General features: G+C 38.5%; 3 protein-coding genes, 1 non-coding gene and 1 pseudogene across 5 annotated transcripts; 3 read left to right on the top strand and 2 right to left on the bottom strand.

The window, feature by feature from the left end:
- The first annotated feature begins 782 nt into the window (after window positions 1-782).
- Window positions 783-8,295, top strand: LOC108862436 (MAP3K epsilon protein kinase 1). Its single transcript, XM_018636570.2, has 23 exons — window positions 783-1,001; window positions 1,145-1,279; window positions 1,403-1,423; window positions 1,638-1,711; window positions 1,785-1,875; window positions 1,946-2,029; window positions 2,163-2,264; window positions 2,388-2,519; window positions 2,691-2,762; window positions 2,864-2,967; window positions 3,084-3,183; window positions 3,314-3,688; window positions 3,940-4,275; window positions 4,356-4,400; window positions 4,558-4,737; window positions 4,815-4,898; window positions 5,107-5,204; window positions 5,290-5,373; window positions 5,690-6,402; window positions 6,499-6,869; window positions 6,958-7,502; window positions 7,616-7,730; window positions 7,827-8,295. Exons 1-23 carry the CDS (start codon window positions 942-944, stop codon window positions 8,001-8,003), a joined length of 4,098 nt encoding a protein of 1,365 aa, XP_018492072.2. The 5' UTR covers window positions 783-941; the 3' UTR covers window positions 8,004-8,295.
- A 577-nt stretch (window positions 8,296-8,872) lies between these two features.
- LOC130504468 (small nucleolar RNA U30) lies at window positions 8,873-8,960 on the bottom strand. Its single transcript, XR_008941274.1, has one exon. It is a non-coding gene; the product is annotated as a small nucleolar RNA U30 (small nucleolar RNA).
- A 1,527-nt stretch (window positions 8,961-10,487) lies between these two features.
- On the top strand, window positions 10,488-11,390 carry LOC130504467 (uncharacterized). Of its 2 annotated transcripts, XM_056999082.1 has the most exons (3): window positions 10,488-10,633; window positions 10,703-11,045; window positions 11,154-11,390. In XM_056999082.1, the coding sequence occupies exons 1-3, from the start codon at window positions 10,618-10,620 to the stop codon at window positions 11,209-11,211; spliced, it is 417 nt and encodes a 138-aa protein (XP_056855062.1). In that variant the 5' UTR covers window positions 10,488-10,617; the 3' UTR covers window positions 11,212-11,390. The 2 variants fall into 2 exon arrangements, with proteins under 2 accessions (XP_056855062.1, XP_056855061.1); XM_056999081.1 differs by having other exon boundaries at window positions 10,488-11,045.
- Window positions 11,391-11,494: 104 nt separating this feature from the next.
- On the bottom strand, window positions 11,495-14,972 carry LOC108857155 (chaperonin 60 subunit beta 2, chloroplastic). Its single transcript, XM_018631097.2, has 15 exons — window positions 14,826-14,972; window positions 14,389-14,588; window positions 14,164-14,289; window positions 13,946-14,083; window positions 13,759-13,854; window positions 13,438-13,680; window positions 13,123-13,357; window positions 12,868-13,037; window positions 12,711-12,788; window positions 12,549-12,620; window positions 12,362-12,466; window positions 12,201-12,293; window positions 12,021-12,113; window positions 11,813-11,936; window positions 11,495-11,719 (listed from the first exon to the last, which is right to left on the bottom strand). Exons 2-15 carry the CDS (start codon window positions 14,578-14,580, stop codon window positions 11,706-11,708), a joined length of 1,779 nt encoding a protein of 592 aa, XP_018486599.1. The 5' UTR covers window positions 14,581-14,588; window positions 14,826-14,972; the 3' UTR covers window positions 11,495-11,705.
- An 866-nt stretch (window positions 14,973-15,838) lies between these two features.
- Window positions 15,839-19,204, top strand: LOC108856723 (YTH domain-containing protein ECT2-like; annotated as a pseudogene).
- The last annotated feature ends 1,666 nt before the right edge of the window (window positions 19,205-20,870 follow it).

Raw genomic sequence — 20,870 nt, 5'->3', positions numbered from 1 at the left:
TAGCAGAACGAGAAGGGTGAAATGGTGGGAAAAGGTAAGATCGAAGCTTATGATTCTCTTGATACCACCGGTTTCGTCATCGTTAGCTCGATTATGATGTTGTTTAGCTTTGTCGATAGATAAAACTTGCTTCTCTTGGATTTGATTGGTATCGATTCTGCATCGTCGTTTTAGTTGAACGACGATGGCGACGAAAGTAGTAGCTGGGATTCGATACTGGTAAGTATTTAAATAATTTTAGAACTTAAATCCAATAGTTTCTCATTTATTCTATTGAAATCTTTTGACTAAAATCGCCATATTAGATTGTGTTTGAGTTACATAATTGTAACACAAAATTTTCCAAGAATAGATAATAAGATCACATTTCAGATCATTTGTTATTGTACCAATAAATAATTTATATAAAGTAAGAAATTATCGATCTTTAAAAAATAGATTAACAAGTTCAACTGATTAATGTTATGCACTAAATATGAGCTATATACACTTGCGGTCTCATGAAAATAGTTATTTACAAAAATAATATAATGGTAATCAAAACTTAATATTTTTTTTATAATAATATGTGTGAAAATGTCAAAAAAAAATTTTTTTTGAAGCAGAGAGTATTCAGTAATTAGAGATATTGTAAACAAATAGTGAAATAGTGGGGTCAATTCGTTAAGAATGAAAAGATTATGGACCTCATAAGAAATAAGATACTGCTGTTAAGGTTAGTCAACAGTCACACAGTTGTGTTCCTCTTTCCCTTTATGTTCTTCTTTGCCTTTTTTTTTATTTTATTTTATTAAAATTGCCAATATTTAAGAGCTGGCATCTGAACATCTCTTTTCAATCAAAATCTCTTCTGTGGATTCCTTCAATTTCCTCAAAAACTGAAACCCTAATTCTTATCTCATTGGATCGGAGGATCAATCGGCTTCGCTGACGGAGGGAGGATGGCGCGGCAAATGACGTCATCTCAGTTCCACAAATCGAAGACTCTCGACAACAAATACGTAAGCTTTCGATTCTGCGTTTTGAAGTTTGATAGCTCTCTCAGCTTTTGGGTTTCGAAATTGAGGAAAGTTGAAACCTTTTTTTTTTTGATCTTCGCCTCTGCTTTAAAAGGTTGAAACTTTTTTTTTGATGGGTTTATTAGATGCTGGGAGATGAAATTGGGAAAGGAGCTTATGGTAGAGTGTATAAAGGATTGGACTTGGAGAATGGAGACTTTGTGGCGATTAAACAAGTCTCTTTGGAGAATATTGTTCAAGAGGATCTCAACACTATCATGGTGTGTTTTGTTGCTTTCACCTGTCTATCTTTCTTATTTGTTTTGTCTTAGTGTCTGTCTATCCTTACTAACTGACTTGAATCATGGTGGTGTTACATGTATGGGTGATTCTGTACTCAACAGCAAGAAATTGATTTGTTGAAGGTAGCTTCTTTCATCTACATATTTCATAATCATTGTTCCATTTCAACTTCTTTAAGTTAAAACATTGGCTTGGCATGTAGAACTAACAACTTGTTTACAAAGTTGGGATCTTGTTAAGTATCTGTGAACTTACATCAAGTTAACCACCTTCTGAAATTTGGCTTTTTTCGTTAGTGGTTATGTAGTCTTCTTCTAAGATGATGTTTCATTGCAGAACTTGAACCATAAAAACATTGTCAAGTATCTTGGCTCTTCAAAGACAAAGACTCACCTTCACATTATTCTGGAGTAAGTAGTTTTTTTTTTTGTGCTCACTGAACTATGGTCTGGAAACTCAAGGTTTAAAAATATGTGTTGGCAGGTACGTTGAGAATGGCTCTCTTGCTAACATTATTAAACCAAATAAGTTTGGACCTTTTCCTGAATCGTTGGTGGCTGTTTACATTGCTCAGGTCTGTTTATATCTTTTTCTAGTGGAGTTTTGAGTTTCTTTATGCGTTGTATACTCACTAGTGAGTACAGGTCTTGGAAGGTTTGGTCTATCTGCATGAGCAGGGTGTCATACACCGTGATATCAAAGGTGCAAATATTTTGACGACAAAAGAGGTGTGTTTTTTTTCTACCGTATGGATTGTGTTAGTTATTCTCAGGGATGTAAGATTGTTGTATTCTCGGATGCATAAGATCCTTCTAGGCTATTCTTCCTTAGATATATACTTAACTCTATTTCATACTTCAGGGTCTTGTTAAGCTTGCTGACTTTGGAGTTGCCACTAAACTAAACGAGGCGGATGTTAACACTCACTCAGTGGTTGGAACTCCTTACTGGATGGCTCCTGAGGTACACTATTCTTCATCACCATATTCTGTATAGGTTAACTTCCATTTGGTGGATGCATATTTCATTCCTAATTTGCAAAATTTGTTACCTGATTATGTGGCGGATACCCAACTTATGTTTCAGGTTATTGAAATGTCCGGAGTTTGTGCTGCTTCTGACATTTGGAGTGTTGGATGCACTGTTATCGAACTTCTTACATGTGTGCCTCCTTACTATGATCTGCAACCCATGCCAGCTCTCTTTCGTATTGTTCAGGTTCGGCAACATTTATTGAGTTATGTATTAATTAATCAATAAAATTTAGGTCTCTTCCTGGCTCTTTTTTATGCTTTCTTGCTGCTAATAACTTCTTTCCTTAAAAAAAAATGCTAAAGTTATTAGCCAACAAGTGACAAACTATTGCCCTTTTTTCTGGTTCAATGTTAGGATGATAACCCTCCTATTCCCGATAGTCTTTCTCCAGATATTACAGACTTCCTACGACAGTGCTTCAAGAAGGTATAGTTTAATCATCTCACCTGCCCCTGCACCGCAACCTAGACAATTTAATTTACTTAATATCCAGTATGTTGATCTGATTGTTATCTTGCATATTACAGGATTCCAGGCAGAGGCCTGATGCAAAGACATTGCTCTCTCACCCTTGGATACGGAACTCTAGACGAGCATTGCAGTCCTCACTTCGCCATAGTGGAACCATCAAGTGAGAAATTCTATTTTTTTCAGAGAATATTCCAAGACATATCATCTATGTCTTCTTCGCACTAGTGTTAGTTGCTTCCGCTGGAAATGATGTCCTTTGCACTGCATCCTTTGCAGATATATGAAAGAAGCTGCTGCAAGTTCGGAGAAAGATGCTGAAGGTAGTCAAGATGTAACTGAAAGCCATTCAGCAGAAAAATCTGGCATGTCAAAATCTGTAAGCTTTTTCTCAGCTCTAATTTACCATCAGTCGTTCTCCTGAAAGATGCAAATAAAGAGTTTTAGAGATGAGCCTGAGAACGCATTAACTTTGTTGAGGATACTGATCTGGTGTTTTTTTTGTCCAGGACTCGAAAAGCAAATTACCTCTGGTAGGGGTGGGGAGTTTTAGGTCTGAGAAAGATTCATCTTCACATAGTGATCTTGGTGAAGGAGGAGCGGATAATTCAGAAGCTGATTTTAGTTCAGATCAAGTTCCAACGCTGTCGATGCATGAGAAACCTTCTCTTCAAAGTTCTTCGGATGCAAAGGGGAGCTCTGAAGATGAATCAGAGTTTCAACGGAAATCTGAACATGATGATATACCTGAAAATCTTGAAACGGAATCTTCTAAAGCTGGAAAAAGTACTTTAGAAAAGCAGCCTGGAAAAGAATCTTCCATCCAGGTGAACAAGCCATCACATAGTTCTGACCAAAAAGATGAAGATCGTAGGCTTCGAAAGGTTAGTTGTGTTGTTTTACCTCATTTATTTTTCCTAGTCCTTTCTTAGATAATATGGCCAATTACGAGGGAGTATAATGTATGTTTGAGTTGATTGATAAGTTCACCGTTCTTTACTGATTAAAAAAACAAAACAGTTTGCTGGGCTTGTACTGTGTTTTATACCTTTTTGGCAAACTCTACATTCTATGCATAGAGGTTTCTATAATGACTGACTAGATATGTTTTTTGCTTGTAATTTATATCTCAAAGGCTGTGAAGACTCCGTCTAGTGTTGGTGGGAATGAACTGACTAGATTTAGTGATCCTCCTGGTGATGCGTCTTTGCATGATTTGTTTCAACCACTGGATAAAGTTCCCGAGGGAAAACCAAATGAAGCCTCGACATCAGCAGCGCCTACATCGAATGTCATCCAGGGTGATTCTCCTGTCGCAGATGGTGGAAAGAATGATCTGGCAACAAAACTGAGGGCTACGATTGCTCAGAAGCAAATGGAGGGTGAAACAGGGCATTCGAATGATGGTGGTGACCTTTTCCGCTTAATGATGGGTGTTCTGAAAGATGATGTTATTGACATTGATGGCTTGGTATGTTCTGTCTCGAGAATGCTGGTTTGATTCATTCAAATAGTATTTACCGTTAACTTATTTTCTATCTCGTTTCGCAGGTATTTGATGAAAAAGTCCCCGCAGAGAATCTTTTTCCTCTGCAGGTACGCTTACTTGACCTACTCACTTCATTCTCTTTGAGTATGATATTTTTCAAAATTACGTGTTCGAGAAAAGCCCTTGCTTCTTAACTCCGTTTTTCAGTTGTTTCAATTTATTAGAATCCTAGTATTTATTGGTTAAGTTTTTTTTTTTTTGTAGGCAGTCGAGTTCACTAGATTAGTGAGCTCCTTAAGGGCAGATGAATCAGAAGATGCAATAGTCTCTTCTTCTCAGAAACTTGTTGTCATGTTTCGTCAGAGACATGAACAGAAGGCAGTATTTGTGACACAGCATGGTTTCCTCCCTCTAATGGATCTACTTGATATTCCTAAACCTCGTGTATGTTTTATTTAATCAAGCAGGATTTTTTGTTCTCCTTCATCATCATTATACTGACTAGCTTATGGTGTTTTCAGGTAACATGTGCTGTGCTGCAACTGATAAACGAAATTATCAAAGATAACACCGACTTCCAGGAAAATGCTTCTCTTGTTGGTCTCGTAAGTCCTACCTTCCATTTGCTTACTGACTAGGTGAATTTGGGTGGAGTTCCGTATCTCTATTTTCTTGTTAAAATGGCAAAGCTGAACAGTATTTTAGGGAAAATCGGTTTTCATAATGTTCTCAAATAGCCAAACTGTTTCTTTTTTCCAGTTGTTGCAAAAAAAAAGTCCCATGAAAATTTGATTATTCCAAATGATATGGCAGATTCCTTTGGTAATGAGTTTTGCTGGTCCTGAGAGGGAACGTTCTCGAGAAATTCGCAAGGAAGCAGCTTACTTCTTGCAGCAGCTTTGTCAATCAAGGTATTAAATAGTCATCAAAATATTTCTTTCTTTGTTTCTTCGTGTTTCTATAAGTCATAGAGCTGATTTGGTACTTTCTTTACAGCTCCTTAACATTGCAAATGTTCATAGCTTGCCGTGGAATACCAATTTTGGTGGGATTTCTTGAACCAGATTATGCCAAATACAGGTGGGTGTTGTCTACCATCTTCTTATGATGCTTGACTACTTTCATCGTATAAAATGCATATATTTTATGTGTGGTCTATTGATTATTTCATCATAAGGACTTGGAATGTTATCATCATATTAAATGCATGCTTAGGTTTATTACAAGTCCGAGTAGCATCTGATTTTGTCTTTGAATCTGTCTTCTGTCTAATTTGTTCTTTTGAAAAAGCGAACAAATTGCTTAATAGCTGACCAATTTCTTGATGTAGCCCTTTTTCTTGTAGTCATGGTTTAATCATTTTCTAAACTCTACTGATATGAGCGTTTCTTTCCAGGGAGATGGTTCACTTAGCTATTGATGGGATGTGGCAAGTATTCAAACTCAAAAAATCCACCCCAAGAAATGACTTCTGCCGCATAGCTGCAAAGAATGGGATTCTCCTTAGGCTAATCAACACACTCTATAGCTTGAACGAGGCAACTCGACTGGCTTCTATATCAGGTGGCCCGTTGAGCGTGGATGGTCAAGCTCCACGACTGCGCTCTGGTCAACTTGACCCTAACAATCCTTTATTCGGTCAGCATGAGAGCTCACTCGGTGCGATTGATCACCCTGATGCGTTGAAAACTAGGCATATGGGTGGTGGTGAAGAGCCTTCTCGTGCCTCAACGTCAAACTCTCAAAGATCAGATATCCATCAAGATGGTGATAGGCCTAGATTAAGCAGTGTTGCAGCAGCGGATGGTTCTACGTCAGGCACAGAACCGCATCGGTTATCTTTCTCCGCTAATAGGACATCGACAGATAAGCTTCAGAAGCTGGCGGAGGGTGCATCAAATGGTTTTCCTGTTGCTCAGCCAGAACAAGTTAGACCTTTGCTTAGCTTGTTGGAGAAAGAACCTCCTTCAAGACATTACTCTGGTCAACTGGATTACGTTAAGCACATTACTGGCATAGATAGACATGAAAATAGGTTTCCTCTTCTGCATGGATCGAATGAAAAGAAAACCAACGGAGACCTTGAATTTCTGATGGCTGAGTTTGCAGGTAAGTTTGAAAGTTTTTTTTACTTAGCATGACTCTCCATATTTTAGGCACATATATAACTTTTTGTTTGTTCTTATCATTGCAATGTTTCTTCAGAGGTCTCTGGACGCGGCAAAGAAAATGGAAATCTTGATAAGTATCCAAGCAAAACAATGGCAAAGAAGGTTGTTGGTAATGAAGGAGTCGCTTCTACGTCTGGGATTGCATCTCAAACAGCATCCGGAGTACTGTCAGGCTCGGGTGTTCTAAACGCTAGACCTGGAAGTGCCACATCATCTGGTTTTCTTGCCCATATGGTCTCTACGCAGAGTGCAGATGTTGCAAGGGAATACTTGGAGAAAGTGGCGGATCTGCTTCTTGAATTTGCTCGAGCTGATACAACAGTCAAGTCATACATGTGCAGCCAAAGTTTACTCAGTCGTCTTTTCCAGATGTTTAACCGTGTGGAACCTCCTATTCTGTTAAAGGTACTTGAATACATTATGAAGTTTCTATAACATTTCTGCCTACAGAATCTTCAGCTGCTTTGCTTACACTGCCTTTTGTTTTGTTCAGATACTGGAGTGCACCAATCATTTATCCACAGATCCAAATTGCTTGGAGAATCTTCAACGTGCAGATGCAATCAAGCATTTGATCCCCAACCTCGAGCTTAAGGAGGGGAATCTTGTTTATCAGATCCATCATGAGGTGCTTAGTGCGCTATTCAACCTATGCAAGATAAACAAGAGGAGGCAAGAACAAGCGGCTGAAAACGGAATCATACCTCACCTGATGCTTTTCATCATGTCTGATTCTCCTCTGAAACAATACGCATTGCCACTTCTATGCGATATGGCTCATGCATCTCGGAACTCCAGAGAGCAGCTAAGAGCTCACGGCGGTCTGGACGTTTACCTGAGTCTGCTCGATGATGAATACTGGTCGGTGATAGCCTTGGATTCAATTGCTGTTTGCTTGGCGCAAGACAACGATAACAACCACAAGGTGGAGCAGGCGTTGCTCAAGAACGAGGCAATTCAGAAGTTAGTTAACTTCTTCCAGAGCTGCCCTGAGAGACACTTTGTGCACATACTGGAGCCATTCTTGAAGATTATTACGTATGTATCTCTCTCTCTCTCTTCTTTACAAATAGAGCATCTAATCATATTCCAAAATGTTCTTTATGAAAGCTTAACTGAAGTTCTAGTCCTTAATCATTTCTTGAATCCAGGAAATCATCTCGGATCAACAAGACACTAGCTGTAAATGGATTGACTCCGTTGCTTATTTCAAGGCTAGACCACCAAGATGCTATAGCTAGACTTAATCTTCTGAAACTTATCAAGGTAATGAATCACCCCACCATACTATTATTAGTCTTAAATAACACTATTATAGAAGTTGAGTGTATTTGAGTGTGTGGTTTTAATGATGTGAAACAGGCTGTTTACGAGCACCATCCAAAGCCAAAGCAGCTGATTGTAGAGAACGACCTCCCTCAGAAACTGCAGAATTTGATAGAAGAACGACGTGATGGACAACGTTCAGGAGGCCAAGTTCTTGTGAAGCAAATGGCAACCTCTCTACTCAAAGCACTTCACATCAACACAGTCTTGTGAGTGTCTCAAACAAACAAACTCCAGTGGGACTGTACATTTACTCCCATTTCTCAAAGAAGGAATTCACTCCCAAGTGTGTATATCTTCTTGTTCAGTTACCGAAAGATTTGTAATTTTTATATATTATTAGCTTGTGTGGTGGCTCTCTTGGGTTTTGTAGTACCTTGAGAGATGGCCAAACACTTATGGCTTTTGTAATACATTATATGGTACCTTAGCGTTGCTCAAAAGATTTGGTTTTGTGATGTTTTTCTTAAAAGCTATTTGAAATACTGATGCATTCTTTTGGCTAGGGTTCTTTTGGATTCTCTGAATAAACTTTTTTATCTTATGCCGTACGCTTCCAGATACTTTCTATCTTACCCTCACGGATTCTGTTGGCTAGGTTTACTTTGGATCAGACATTGTTTTTTTTTAAATTGTAATTTCTTGAGATAGATTCCAGATCCTTGGATAATTCTTGACTATAGCTTGTGCTAATTCTTGAAATAGATCATTTGCTTTACGTTCATTGATTCATGTAAAGTAGTAAAAAGTCCCATTGCATCTCATGCACTATATCTTCTTCGTAATGTATTGTCTTTGATTTACTATTGAGTTTAGACGTGTTCAATAACTCGAAGTTTAAATATTTCTTATCAAGAACTAGTTGTGAACTGTTCTGTTTAAACAGATGTGATCCTATAACATTGGAGCGTTCCTCTATAGTTAACATATAACAGAGAGATTACTCAAGCAGATAGGATCTTTAGTATATGCACAAATAAAATCTTCGAAACCACATTTTTAGAATGAATCTAAAAGCTTCCAAGAAGAACTATGTGCAAAGTCGAGAGCAATATATTAAGATTAAAACAAAGAGGAAAGGTGCTCAGGATTTGAATGAATGGTTGGGAAGTATTTATCCTCAATAAATATTTCAGATTAACGAGATTACATAAACCCATCATCACTGCACCCACTATCCTCATTTTGCAAAAAGTAACTTAAAAAAAAAAAAAGAAGAATCGAAGGAAGAAGAAAACGCAGCTCTGAGTTTAGGGTTGGTAGAGGAACACGTTACTTATAGGTCTCGCTGTCTGTATCCATGTGGTTTACAGATTGGGCCTTTTGTTTTGGCCCATTAATTTGCAGCCTAAAAGATGCACTAGACAAGATTTTGTTTTAGTTGTCTCCGTCTCTTTTGCTTACTACATGTTTGTACTGTGACTCAGGTTGATTGCTACATTAACAACGAGGAGGAAAGGCGATATAAGAAGATGGTACGGGAAGAAATGAACAAAGAATATATTAAGGTGATTTCTGAGGAAGCAAAGAAGTCACCTCCCCCAGCCTGGAACTGAAAGTACATAATCATGTTCCACAATAATACATAGTATATTCCCACAGTTTTGTGTCTTCTTAGCATAGTACATGATCGGTTTTTTAGTTATTTTTGTGTACTACACTGGGTCATATAATTGATTTGAGTTACAAATATGGTAGAGGACGCGGTTGGAAGAGCAAGTGAAGCAGCATAACGCAAAGCGAGCAGCGGCTGAACAAAACACAAAGAAAGAGGATGATGATGATGATGATTCTTATGAGGTGACCCTTGACGAAGACTTCCTCACTGCCCTCGAATACGGAATGCCTCCGGCTTCTGGAATGGTACTATTATATCTTTCTTCGTTACGACACAGTAAAATTTCAGAGTCAAAAACATAAACCAAACTTGTATGGTCAAGTACTTATATCAGTTTTACTGCTATTGTTTCGTTGTTTCTCTCTGAAGGGGCTTGGAATCGATAGGCTAGTGATGCTGTTGACAAACTCCGCGAGTATATGAGACGTCATTGCGTTTCCTGTTCTGAAAATTTAACAGTAGAACCCATGGTAATATGCATGTTTGTACCTTTACCATCTCTTATGTATCTTTTTGATTATTTTTCCAGCAAAAAGTTGTAAGAAGCAGGTGTAACAAACGCGTTTAGAGATAGCAAAATAAACTCAGTGATTATTTTTTCTTGATGAGTACCTGATACAGAGACATACAATAATACACACAAAAGTAATGCAACATTTGAGAATTGTAGTATACAGAATCTAGACAATGGTTGACATCCACCATTGCAGAATTGTAATGCAACATTTGAGTGTAGAACCATTCTGTTGGATCTAGCAATAGATAATGCTCATCTTACTTATAGCATATTGCAGATACTCTTCACATAAAGCCACTATAAGCCGAATAAATAAACATGTGAGGGTTGCCAAAAATAAAATAAAAATAAATAAACATGTGATGTTTACGACATTGATGGGTGAAACAATCAGGAACAAACAGTAAAAAACTGATGACTGTGATCTCATCAATTGGAATCTGTCCTTTTACTAACATGGTCCCTGTACTTTTGTCTGTTTCTCATCTGATCAACGTATAATTTAAGGTCTTTGGATTCTATTGAAGAGGAGATGTTTATATACTGTGGTTATTAACACTCTTCCTCCAACACCCCCTTGCTGCTGTTTTGTTCTTTTCAGAAATCATAACTGTTTTCTTTCGGCACGTTTGTACCTTTTATCAAAGACAAGATTAGTGATCTGGTGTTTCAAAGAACCAACATATGTTTTGATGAGGGTTTTGCTGTGTAAGATCCAGTGCCCTTCTTTCATCTGCTTCTCTAAGCCTTCTACTTCTACTCACATCTATGCATCAGGGTCGCTGAGATTGGAGAACACGCCTGGAGTGTCTTCTTCCACTACTACTACTGTTGTTGATGATGATCATTATGTTGATGCACATGTAGAAGATGTTGATGGTTTGTTGAATGAGGTTAGAAAAGAAGATTGTGCTATAGAGAAGGTCGAAGATTGCACCCTTGAGGAGAAACAAGAAGAAGATGAGGGTCAAACTCATGGGGAGATCATCCTGAAAAGCAGTTTCAAGAAGGAGGCTTTAGACTCAGCAGTTGGTGAGAGAATGGAGGAGGAGAGGAAGAAGGTACAGTGGGTGGATTTGATGGGGAAAGAACTTGCTGAGATCCGTGAATTCGAGTGTAGGTTAGTCATGATATTTGCTTGCATCTTCTTCTCTGGTTTCTTGATGAAACTTTTGAGTAATGTTTAGTTGATTGGCATTGTATGATTGATTCTTCATTTTACTCGCAGCGAAGAAGATGATATCAGATATGATGGCGACAAAAGCTGTGTTTGCATCATTTTGTGATCAGTTGAGTTTAGTTTTTTGCCCGATGGTGAGAGGTGAAGAAGCTCGCTGGAGATTCAGCCCTGTTCCTCTTGTGGCTTTGGCGTTGGGAAAAGTATAGATTAAGGTAGTACATATGGTAGAATTTGCAGTTGTTTTCATCAGCCAATCTACAATTGCTTGCTTGAGGTTATATGATGATTCCATATATAACTTGATAGCATTTGGTTACGGTTTTAGAATTGTAAAAAAAGAATATGTTTCTACTACACTTGTTTAATCTTACCGTTTAAGACGTCAACACTGTGAAGAACAACACTGACACAATTTATTCAAAAAAGATTCCAAATTCGATATCTAACGTACACATAATGCTCTTGTTCAAAAAAAAATCATTATACTTAGCACATAAGTTTTGTTTGCAAGCTAAAGTAATCGGTATCCCGGTGAGCTAACTCTCATTTCGGAATGTTCATTCATATCTCCTCTTCAAAGGCAAATCAGGCTGCTCTATCTCAGTATCCATATCCTGAAACAAGACAAAGTCAAAGAGATTCAGAGAGTTTTTTTTTATGCTATCGTCCAAGCTTACCGTCAATGGAATCAGAGTATTTGGAGTAACCTGAATTGTCCATTGGATTGCCAGCAGGAACTGGCTCTGGCTCCTTGATCTCCACAACCACACAGTCGGACATCAAGAACGTCTTTGCAACGGAAGCTGCATGTTCTAAACAACATCTCACAACCTGAAAAATTGCATTGAACTCACTCACGTTCAGATCTCAACAAATGGTTCAGCAAACAGTGTGTTATATTTGTGAAAAACTGACCTTTGTGGGGTCGATGATTCCTGCAGCCATCAGATCTTCATACTTCCCCGTTGCAGCATTGTAACCGAACTTTACGTCATCGTTAGCTAGCACCTGTGATGAATATAAATACGTTTTGTCAAGCAACTTACTCAGATAAAGAGCTGTACATGACTGGAGCTTTAACGTTATATCAGTTACCTTCTCGCTGACAACGCTTCCGTTGACACCAGCGTTCTTTGCTATCAATTTCAGAGGGTAACTCAAGGCTCTTTTAACGATGTCTGCACCAACCTATACAGTCAAGAATTAGTTAGAAGCTAAGTCAGAGAAAGTAAAGTGCCCAAAACTCAACTCCTTACCTTTTCTTCATCGTTTACAAGGCTATCCTTAATGGCATCAACCTTGGCTGCTAGACGAAGCAGAGTGCAACCACCACCAACAACAATACCTTCCGCAACCGCTGCCTGAAACTCAGTTAGCTCATATATTTAAAGATAGTTCATGAGTAGTCAGAATAACAGACTCTTCTATATCTCAGAAAATCACCTTTGTGGCGTTAAGAGCATCTTCAACTCTTAGTTTCTTTTCTTTAAGCTCTGTCTCAGTTTGTGCTCCAACCTTTAACCAATATGCAAGAACTCTAATTAGGATCACTAAACATGTTCTTATGTTGTATAAATTAAACAATATCATGTGGAAAATACGTACCTGAATTACAGCAACTCCACCAGAAAGCTTTGCAATTCTCTCATTCAATTTTTCCTTCTCATAGTCTTGCTCCGCTTGCTGCACATCCAATCAACCATTGCTATCTTAGCATTATAATAAAGTGATATACATAGTTTGCAGATTGTCTCATACATACCTCAATTAAATTCTTAATCTGTATGACACGCTTGTTCACTGCTTCCTGTGTGCTACCATCACCCACAATGGTCGTCATCTCCTTGGTGAGGACAACCTTAGAGGCGTTGCCTAAAACCTCTTTCCCAGCTTTGTCAACAGAAAGACCAACTTCCTCTCTTATCACAGTAGCTACACCCACGAACCCCCCAACAAGATTAAAACAGTGAAATGATTCCAAAGAGCATCTAGGTTTTGTTACAGAAACATTAGTTACCTCCAGTTAGAATGGCAATATCGTCAAGGTACTGGCTCTTCCGCTCTCCAAATCCAGGAGCTTTAAGAGCTGCTATTTTCAAAGTGCCTCTAAGCTTGTTAACAACAAGAGTAGCTAAAGCTTCCTGTTCAATATCTTCTGCTATTATTAGAATCGGATAACCGCCTCTAATAGCATCCTCTAGAACACCAACAAGATCCCTTGCATTGGTAACCTTCTTGTCAACAAGAAGCAGCTGCACAGCAGAAAGCTTCGTTAGTCTATCTATCATCATCACAACATCATTACAGTAGCTGTAAACAAAAAAAAATGTACCTTGCAGTTATCGTACTCGACAGACATTTTCTCAGTGTCTGTCACGAAGTACGGTGAGATATAACCACGGTCAAACTGCATGCCTTCCACAACGTAAAGGTGGTTCTCAGCGCTTTTACCCTCCTCAAGTGTCACCACACCTTTCCTGCCTACTTTGCTCATTGCTTCAGCGATCATGTTTCCAACTTCAGGGTTGTTGCCGGCACTAACAGCCGCCACATCCGCAAGTTCACTGTCTTCAACCTACATTTTCAATAACCATAAGACTTTTGAGAGATCGAAACAGAGCTTTAGCACAAAAGAGAAAAGAAGAAATTTAACCTCCTTAGACATTAGCTTCAGCTCGTGAACCAAAGCCTTTGCTGTCTTCTCAATGCCTCTAGTGATCAATACAGGGTTTGCACCTGCAGCCACCACCTGCATAGAAAAAAAGAAACAAAATGTAAAGATTACTGAACTGTTCTTTTGAGTTCACATCAGAGAAACGCTGAAGGAAGAATGTGCTAACCTTGACACCCTCAGCAATAAAGCCTTGTGCAAGAACAACAGATGTTGTTGTACCGTCACCAGCCAAGTCATTGGTCTTTGCAGCTGCTTGTCTGACAAGCTTTGCACCAATGTTCTCAACCGGGTCCTCCAACTCGACCTAACCACAAGAAAAAAAAACCTTAAGCTTTCAAAAGCCAATTTAAAAACTAAAATGAACATAATTTACCAAATCCATACCTCCCTAGCGACAGTGACACCATCATTAACAATTTTCGGTGATCCATACTTGCTCTCAAGAACAACGTTTCTCCCTTTTGGTCCAAGTGTCACACCAACAAGGTCGGCTAGCTTGTTAACACCGGTCTAATAAAAACACAGAGTTAATTACAAACCAAAAAAAGAGAAAAAAGAAAAAGAAACGAATCCTAATCATGAATCCTAATCATAGCCGCATATACTCACTTGAAGTTTCTTAATGGTAGAACCATCTTTGTTGAAATGCAACTCCTTGGCTGCACATACAATCGCAGCAGGACGGGATCTTCTTGGGCACACATTCTGTCTCCTTCCAAATGAGCTTGTAGAAAGCTTTGGGGCAATGGGAGCAGCAACCAAGGAGCCAAGTGAAGATGTAGCAGTGAAGGTCGATGCCATTGTGTTCACTTCTCACAGTCAGATAAACATTGTTAAACCAAAACAGTCAGACAACTTACAAGACACTGTTAAACTGTATGAACCACCTAACAAGATAGCATTAGCTAATCAAACTATACAAGAAAAAACATAAACCCAGATGTAAAAATCGATGCTTGTTTTTTCAAAATACTAGTTTCACTCATGCACCAATACTTGATACTTCTTGTCCAACACCAAACACTATATGAAAACAGGACACTCACCGTACAGTATAACAAAGGAGAAGTGGAGGAGATATCCGCCGGAGAGTTTGTTCGAGATAAGGAAGGGAGGAGTAGGTTTTATCTGCTGGTTTCTCTTTGAAGAGTGGCACTTTGCTAGTTTGCTTCCGAATGTTTGATATAAAGGCGCAATGGTATCTTTTTGCTCTTGAAGCTTCGAGTTAATCGTGACCGTTGGATGGATTGTTGTTTTGTTTTGTTATTGCAAGAACACTCTAGAGTCGGATTGAGTAATCGGATCCTAGGCTGTTTCGGGGTTGGCCTGGTCTGATTAGGGCTTTATAGATGAATACTTGATAATATAGGCCCATCTCGATAGCCTTTTGAATCTTCCGAATTGGCCCGTTGAGAGCGGTTAAACGATCAGACGCCCGTTGAGAGCGGTTAAACGATCAGACCTATGAGCGGGATTTTTTTTTTAATGAAAATTCCGTTTTTAATAATTTGCAAAAAAACAAATATCATTTTTATTTATTTTTTACAATGAATAAATATTTTTATTCTATTAAATAAAATATTCTTTTTTGTCGGCAATTAAATAAACTATTTTTAAAATATCTTTTCAGTATATATAAGACTTTTTTCGGGGTTCTCATGGATATCGAATTTCTATCCTTTTCTTTTTCTTTTTTCTTCGTGTCTTTTGTTAGCCGGGAGAACAACATGTTTGCTGACTCTCTTGCAAAGTCTGCTCTCTACAACTTCTCTACTACTATGTAATGACGTTTAGATTTATAAATAGATCAGTTGCCCAAAAAAAAAATAGTTAAACTATTTTTTTATAAAAATACTGTTCAACAGTTGTAAATAAATTTATTCACTCGAAAGCTTTCTATTTCATTTATCCATTTTAATAGATTTGTTTCTGATTTACGAGATTACAAATCTATCAATGAAGGAAACTTCGTGGTAATTACCAAAAGAAGACAGACCAAAAAGCATACGGTCTCCCAGTCTTTTAGTAATAAAAGAGGAAATAAAATCTTAGGGAAGAAGAAACAAAACCAAATAGCGGAATTAAAAAAGGGAGGGGGAGTTCGTGGATCTATTTGAATCACTCGAAGCTAACGAGGCAAAACCCTTTTCTCTTCCTCCTCCTCCTCCTCCTTGCCCCCAAAACAAAAACCCTTTCTCTTGGCGGCGGCTGCGCGGCCAAATTCAAACCCTAGATTCCATCTGATTCCCTCTAGGGTTTTGGTCGCATCCACTGTTCCGACAAAGGATCTAATCTGGTTCTCATGGCTACCGTTGCTTCACCTGCTGATCGTATCCTTTTTCTCTCTCTCTCTCTCTCTCTCTCTCTCTCTCTATCTGTGTTCTCTGTTTCTCGATCTCTCTGTTTGCGTTACTGGATCGAGCTTCTGTCTCTCTCTCTGAGTGATGTAGATTAGTTGGGCTTAAGATGTTTGCTTTTCACTGTTCTAGTGGTTGGTTTGTTAGTTAAACTCACAAAGGTCTTTGCTTTTTTCCTTGACTCACCTTTGTTTTCGTAGAATCTGCTGATCTGTTGCAGAATCTCTCCTTGGACTCGCAACCAAAAGCAGCTTCGGAGATTCCTGAGCCGACCAAGAAGGTATGAAGCATCTCTGTTTTTTTTTATCTGTTTGCCACTTTTACAATTTAACAAGCTTTGTTTCTTTTGTGATTTAATATGTTTTTGCAGACTGCTGTTTACCAGTATGGAGGAGTGGATTTAAATGGTCAAGTTCCTTCCTTTGACCGATCTTTGACACCGTTGCTTCCCAGTGATGCCGTCGACCCTTCAGTTTGTTATGTTCCCAATGCGTATCAGCAGCCCTCCTATTACTATGGTAGGTAGCTTCATCCTCAACCCCCCTTTATCTAACATTATTACAAGTTTATGCTTAACAAAGTTTCTAAAACGTTCAGGATATGGGACTGGTGACTGGAGCGATTACAATGGTTACCAAACTCCTGACGGTGTTGACATGAATTCTGTAAGTTTATGCTTAGTTTGCCTTTCGTTTGTTCTGATTATTCTTACAAGGGAATTTATGGAGATAATGTTTCTCTTGTGTGTATCCTCAGGGTTATGGGTATGCAGCGTATCCTTACTCGCCAGCAACAAGCCCTGCTCCACAGGTTGCCGGAGATGGGCAGCTCTATGGAGCTCACCAGCAGTACCAGTATCCTGCCTTTTTTCCCACTGGACCTTTTGCTACCCCTACCCAGGGAGATCTCGCTCCAAACAAAGCCGGTGGTGTGAAGACGCTACCTGGGGAAAGCAAGAATGTTGCATCTGCTGCTGGTATGGCGAAAGGAAGCAATGTATCCGCTGCAGGGAAACCAAACAACCAGACTGCATTCAACACCTCGAGCAATTTGTATGGAAATGGTTATGCTGGTACTGGTTATCAGGATGCTAGGTTTAACTATGATGGATATTATGGTACTGGTTATTCGGATGTTCAGAGACCTGTTACTGGCGGGGGAGTTGCATCCTCCTATTCCAAGGCAACCAGTGTGCCTTCATCGAGGAATCAAAACTACCGCTCAAATTCTAACTACACGGTATGACATCTTTCTTTTTTTCTTTGTATTAACTACTACGCTATTGTCTGTTTTGTTGGCGTAAAGATTGGCCCTCAATCAATGTTCTCTATGCAGGGTGTGCACCAGCCTTCGTCGATGACAGGCTACGGTTCAACTCAAGGATACTACAGTAGGATGTATCAAGGCAAGCTATATGGTAACTATGGTAGCTCTGGGAGATCTGGTATGGGTTATGGTTCTTCTGGGTATGATTCAAGAACAAACGGACGAGGATGGGTGAGTGCAACAGACAACAAATACAGAGGCTTTGGAAGGGGTTACAATTACTACTATGGAAATGAGAACAACCTAGATAGTCTTAATGAACTTAACAGGGGACCTAGAGCTAAGGGCACAAAGAACCAGAAGGGAAATTCAGAAGATAGTTTAGAGGTTAAGGAGCAGACTAACGAGTCAAATGTAGCCGAGGCTGTGGAGACGGAGAACACATGCATTGTTCCTGACAGAGAACAGTACAACAAAGAAGATTTCTCAGTGGATTATGCGAATGCTATGTTCTTTATCATCAAGTCCTACAGTGAAGATGATGTGCACAAGAGCATCAAATATAATGTTTGGGCTAGTACACCAAATGGAAACAAGAAGCTTGCTGCAGCATACCAGGAAGCTCAGCAGAAACCTGGAGGCTGTCCTATCTTTCTCTTTTTCTCGGTGCGTATATAATCCTTAAATCAAATGCAGTGGTTTTTGTACTCTTTATTTGATGTTATTGAGCCATACTAACCTGTTATTTTTTTTTTGTTTTGCAGGTCAATGCAAGTGGACAATTTGTTGGGCTTGCTGAAATGACAGGACCAGTTGATTTCGACACAAATGTGGACTACTGGCAGCAAGACAAGTGGACAGGGTCTTTCCCTCTCAAGTGGCATATTGTGAAGGATGTTCCAAACAGTTTGCTGAAACATATTACCCTTGAGAACAATGAGAACAAGCCTGTCACTAACTCTAGAGACACCCAAGAGGTATCAGATCTGTAGAGCTTTTACATCTCTGCAAGTTATGTTCTCGATTTGGATTCTTGTGTTGATGTTTCTTTTGTGGGATTGTGTTATAGGTCAAGTTGGAGCAAGGTGTGAAGATTATGAAAATTTTTAAAGAGCATACGAGCAAGACTTGCATTTTGGATGACCTTTCCTTCTATGAGGTTCGACAGAAGACTATCTTGGAGAAGAAAGCCAAGCATCAGCAAACCCAGAAACAGGTAAGAGCAGGAAAACAACTATAAACCTTTTGTAGTCAGTGTACAACTCTTAAGTCTTTCCTCTAACATCTAAATGAACAAAATCAATAGGTAAGTGAGGAGAATAGTACAGAGGATGAGAAAAGAAATCTGCAACTGCTGAGCCGGCTGACAAGGAATCTACTCCAGTTGCTCAAACTACCGGTAATGTCAAGGTTGATGAGAATGGATCTGTTTCTAAACCAGTTGATGTGGTGGCAAATGGTTGCTAGATAGAGTAGTCAATGCTGCTCACGGCTTGAGCATAAACGCAACTAGAGAAGTTATCTCTTGAGAACGAGTGCCGTGAAGCTTTGAAGCAAGGAGGAGCTTTAGTACCTAAGAAGACCGAGAACTGTTTCTTTACCCTTAGAAATGAAAATCATATTTTTTTCTTATCTTTTTTTTTTTGTTCTTGTTTCACCTGTCTTTACAATTTTCTGTTTTTTCGCTTTTTTGTTTTCTGTTGATGCTCCTACCTTGTAAAATTGCTTAATATGACCTCTACTAAATAGTGGGAAGTAGTGGAGAAAAAAAGGAGATAAAAGCAGGGTGGGATTTGTTTTCATTTCTGTTTTCTGATTTTGGCAGATGAAAGTTTTTTCTTTACTGTTTTTGGGTTCAGACTTGACCTAGTTTGTCACTGTCCAAAATTGAATCGTTCCTAGGTTATACCCGATATGTCTGTGTCCAAAATAAAAGAATGCTGTTGTACTAACCAATCTCCTATCATCAGGCTGCTTCCATCTACCAATAGGACTTGCTATGTCTGTTGACATGTAATCATTGGTGAAAGAAGCTTGGTAACTCAACACAAGACTGGTTTACTTTTAAGGTTGTCAGTCAGGTGATAGCCAAGATGGGTTACCTGCAATAGTGGTGAGTACTTCATGTTAAACAGAGTGTGTGATTATCATTTTTTGATTAATATTCATGCCTATACACACAATGTGATTAACAGTAGAGTCGAGAAAACTTAAGTATGCTTTTATAAATTTTCGAGCATGTAAAGCTATATGGCTTTAAGATCTAGCTTGCAGTAGCTCGATTCTTTAACCCTGTCGAGATCATCCTTAATATTCAGTGGGTAACACTCGTCTTTAACCCTATCGATATCATCCTTAATCCTTCTATTGCATATTGGTTAATAACATAGACAACGTCGTTGTCCAAAAAAGAAAAACATAGACAACGTTATTGTTATGTGGTTAAACATAGACAATTCTAATGTTAATCAGGTGAGCAGAAAAGTCCAACGTTAATAATCTGGTGAATAACTCTAACCAAGCGAGACTGCTTTGGAGATGGAGGGTATAAATATAATCGAACGTTTCTATGATTATATCCTTCCAGAACTATATATATACTCCTTAAACTTTCTTCGTTGATTATATTTTTGTCGACTTTTTTATAAATAGGAATTTTATGGATTATTTTTAAAGCTATAACAAAAAAAAATAAAACAATTTGTATAAGCGGTTTGTCTATCAGCCATGACCATTAGCCGAGAAGTTATCTACAAGACGTCCCTTTGTTCGTTGCCTTTTGCTATCTAGCAACATTGGTGCGCCGGTGGTGTTCTACTAGGCGGTACGTAGATAGCTGCGCCTGAATAAATTAATAGTAATTATGTCATTTAGATAAAGAAAATATAGTGTGTTCCAAAAAAAATCAAGAAAATATATAACAAAGTAATTAACAATCCATATACATAATGTTGTAAAATAATATTTAGATGGTGCTTTCTGTATTTATACTGCTCACCAAGTTTGCGGATTTTGTATGGTTGTGCCAAAACCATATAAGATGATGAGATCACTAAAGGGAGAATGAAAAGTAAAGCAATGAACCACAACTTTGCCTTCATTTCTTCTATTTTGTGTTGATATATTCGTCTGTTTCTCTAAGTTGTAAACGTTTTACGTATACATGTGTGTATTTATATGAACCAAATATGTGACCAAGTTTAATCATAAATCAATAACTAATCAGATGGGGCTTTCGGATGATTTCATTCATCTTTTACTTTAAATGCTGTTCCTTGTGATTCGTAGATTATCTTGGAGAGGAAGTTATGGAGAAGTTTGATTTAAAGTGTTATGAAGAATAAAATCTATATTCTTAAAATAAGTCTCGACTTTCAAATAGCGCGTGAATGAACTTTGAAATAGACATAAAATACGGTTGTATCATATAACTAGAAAGACTAGGTCTTTGATTCTTATGATTTTACG

Source organism: Raphanus sativus, unplaced genomic scaffold, assembly GCF_000801105.2.
Source record: "Raphanus sativus cultivar WK10039 unplaced genomic scaffold, ASM80110v3 Scaffold1599, whole genome shotgun sequence".
NCBI lineage: Eukaryota > Viridiplantae > Streptophyta > Magnoliopsida > Brassicales > Brassicaceae > Raphanus > Raphanus sativus.
This window is presented reverse-complemented; position numbering and strand designations above follow the sequence as displayed.

Coding starts and splice junctions, on each gene's coding strand:
- LOC108862436 (XM_018636570.2), top strand. CDS start 942: ATGGCGCGGCAAATGACGTCATCTCAGTTCCACAAATCGAAGACTCTC. Junction 1,712..1,784: donor CACCTTCACATTATTCTGGA/GTAAGTAGTTTT, acceptor ATGTGTTGGCAG/GTACGTTGAGAATGGCTCTC. Junction 5,205..5,289: donor CAGCAGCTTTGTCAATCAAG/GTATTAAATAGT, acceptor CTTTCTTTACAG/CTCCTTAACATTGCAAATGT.
- LOC130504467 (XM_056999081.1), top strand. CDS start 10,618: ATGAGGGTTTTGCTGTGTAAGATCCAGTGCCCTTCTTTCATCTGCTTC. Junction 11,046..11,153: donor ATCCGTGAATTCGAGTGTAG/GTTAGTCATGAT, acceptor TTTTACTCGCAG/CGAAGAAGATGATATCAGAT.
- LOC108857155 (XM_018631097.2), bottom strand. CDS start 14,580: ATGGCATCGACCTTCACTGCTACATCTTCACTTGGCTCCTTGGTTGCT. Junction 12,114..12,200: donor GAAGCGTTGTCAGCGAGAAG/GTAACTGATATA, acceptor TATTCATCACAG/GTGCTAGCTAACGATGACGT. Junction 11,937..12,020: donor GAATCATCGACCCCACAAAG/GTCAGTTTTTCA, acceptor GCAATTTTTCAG/GTTGTGAGATGTTGTTTAGA.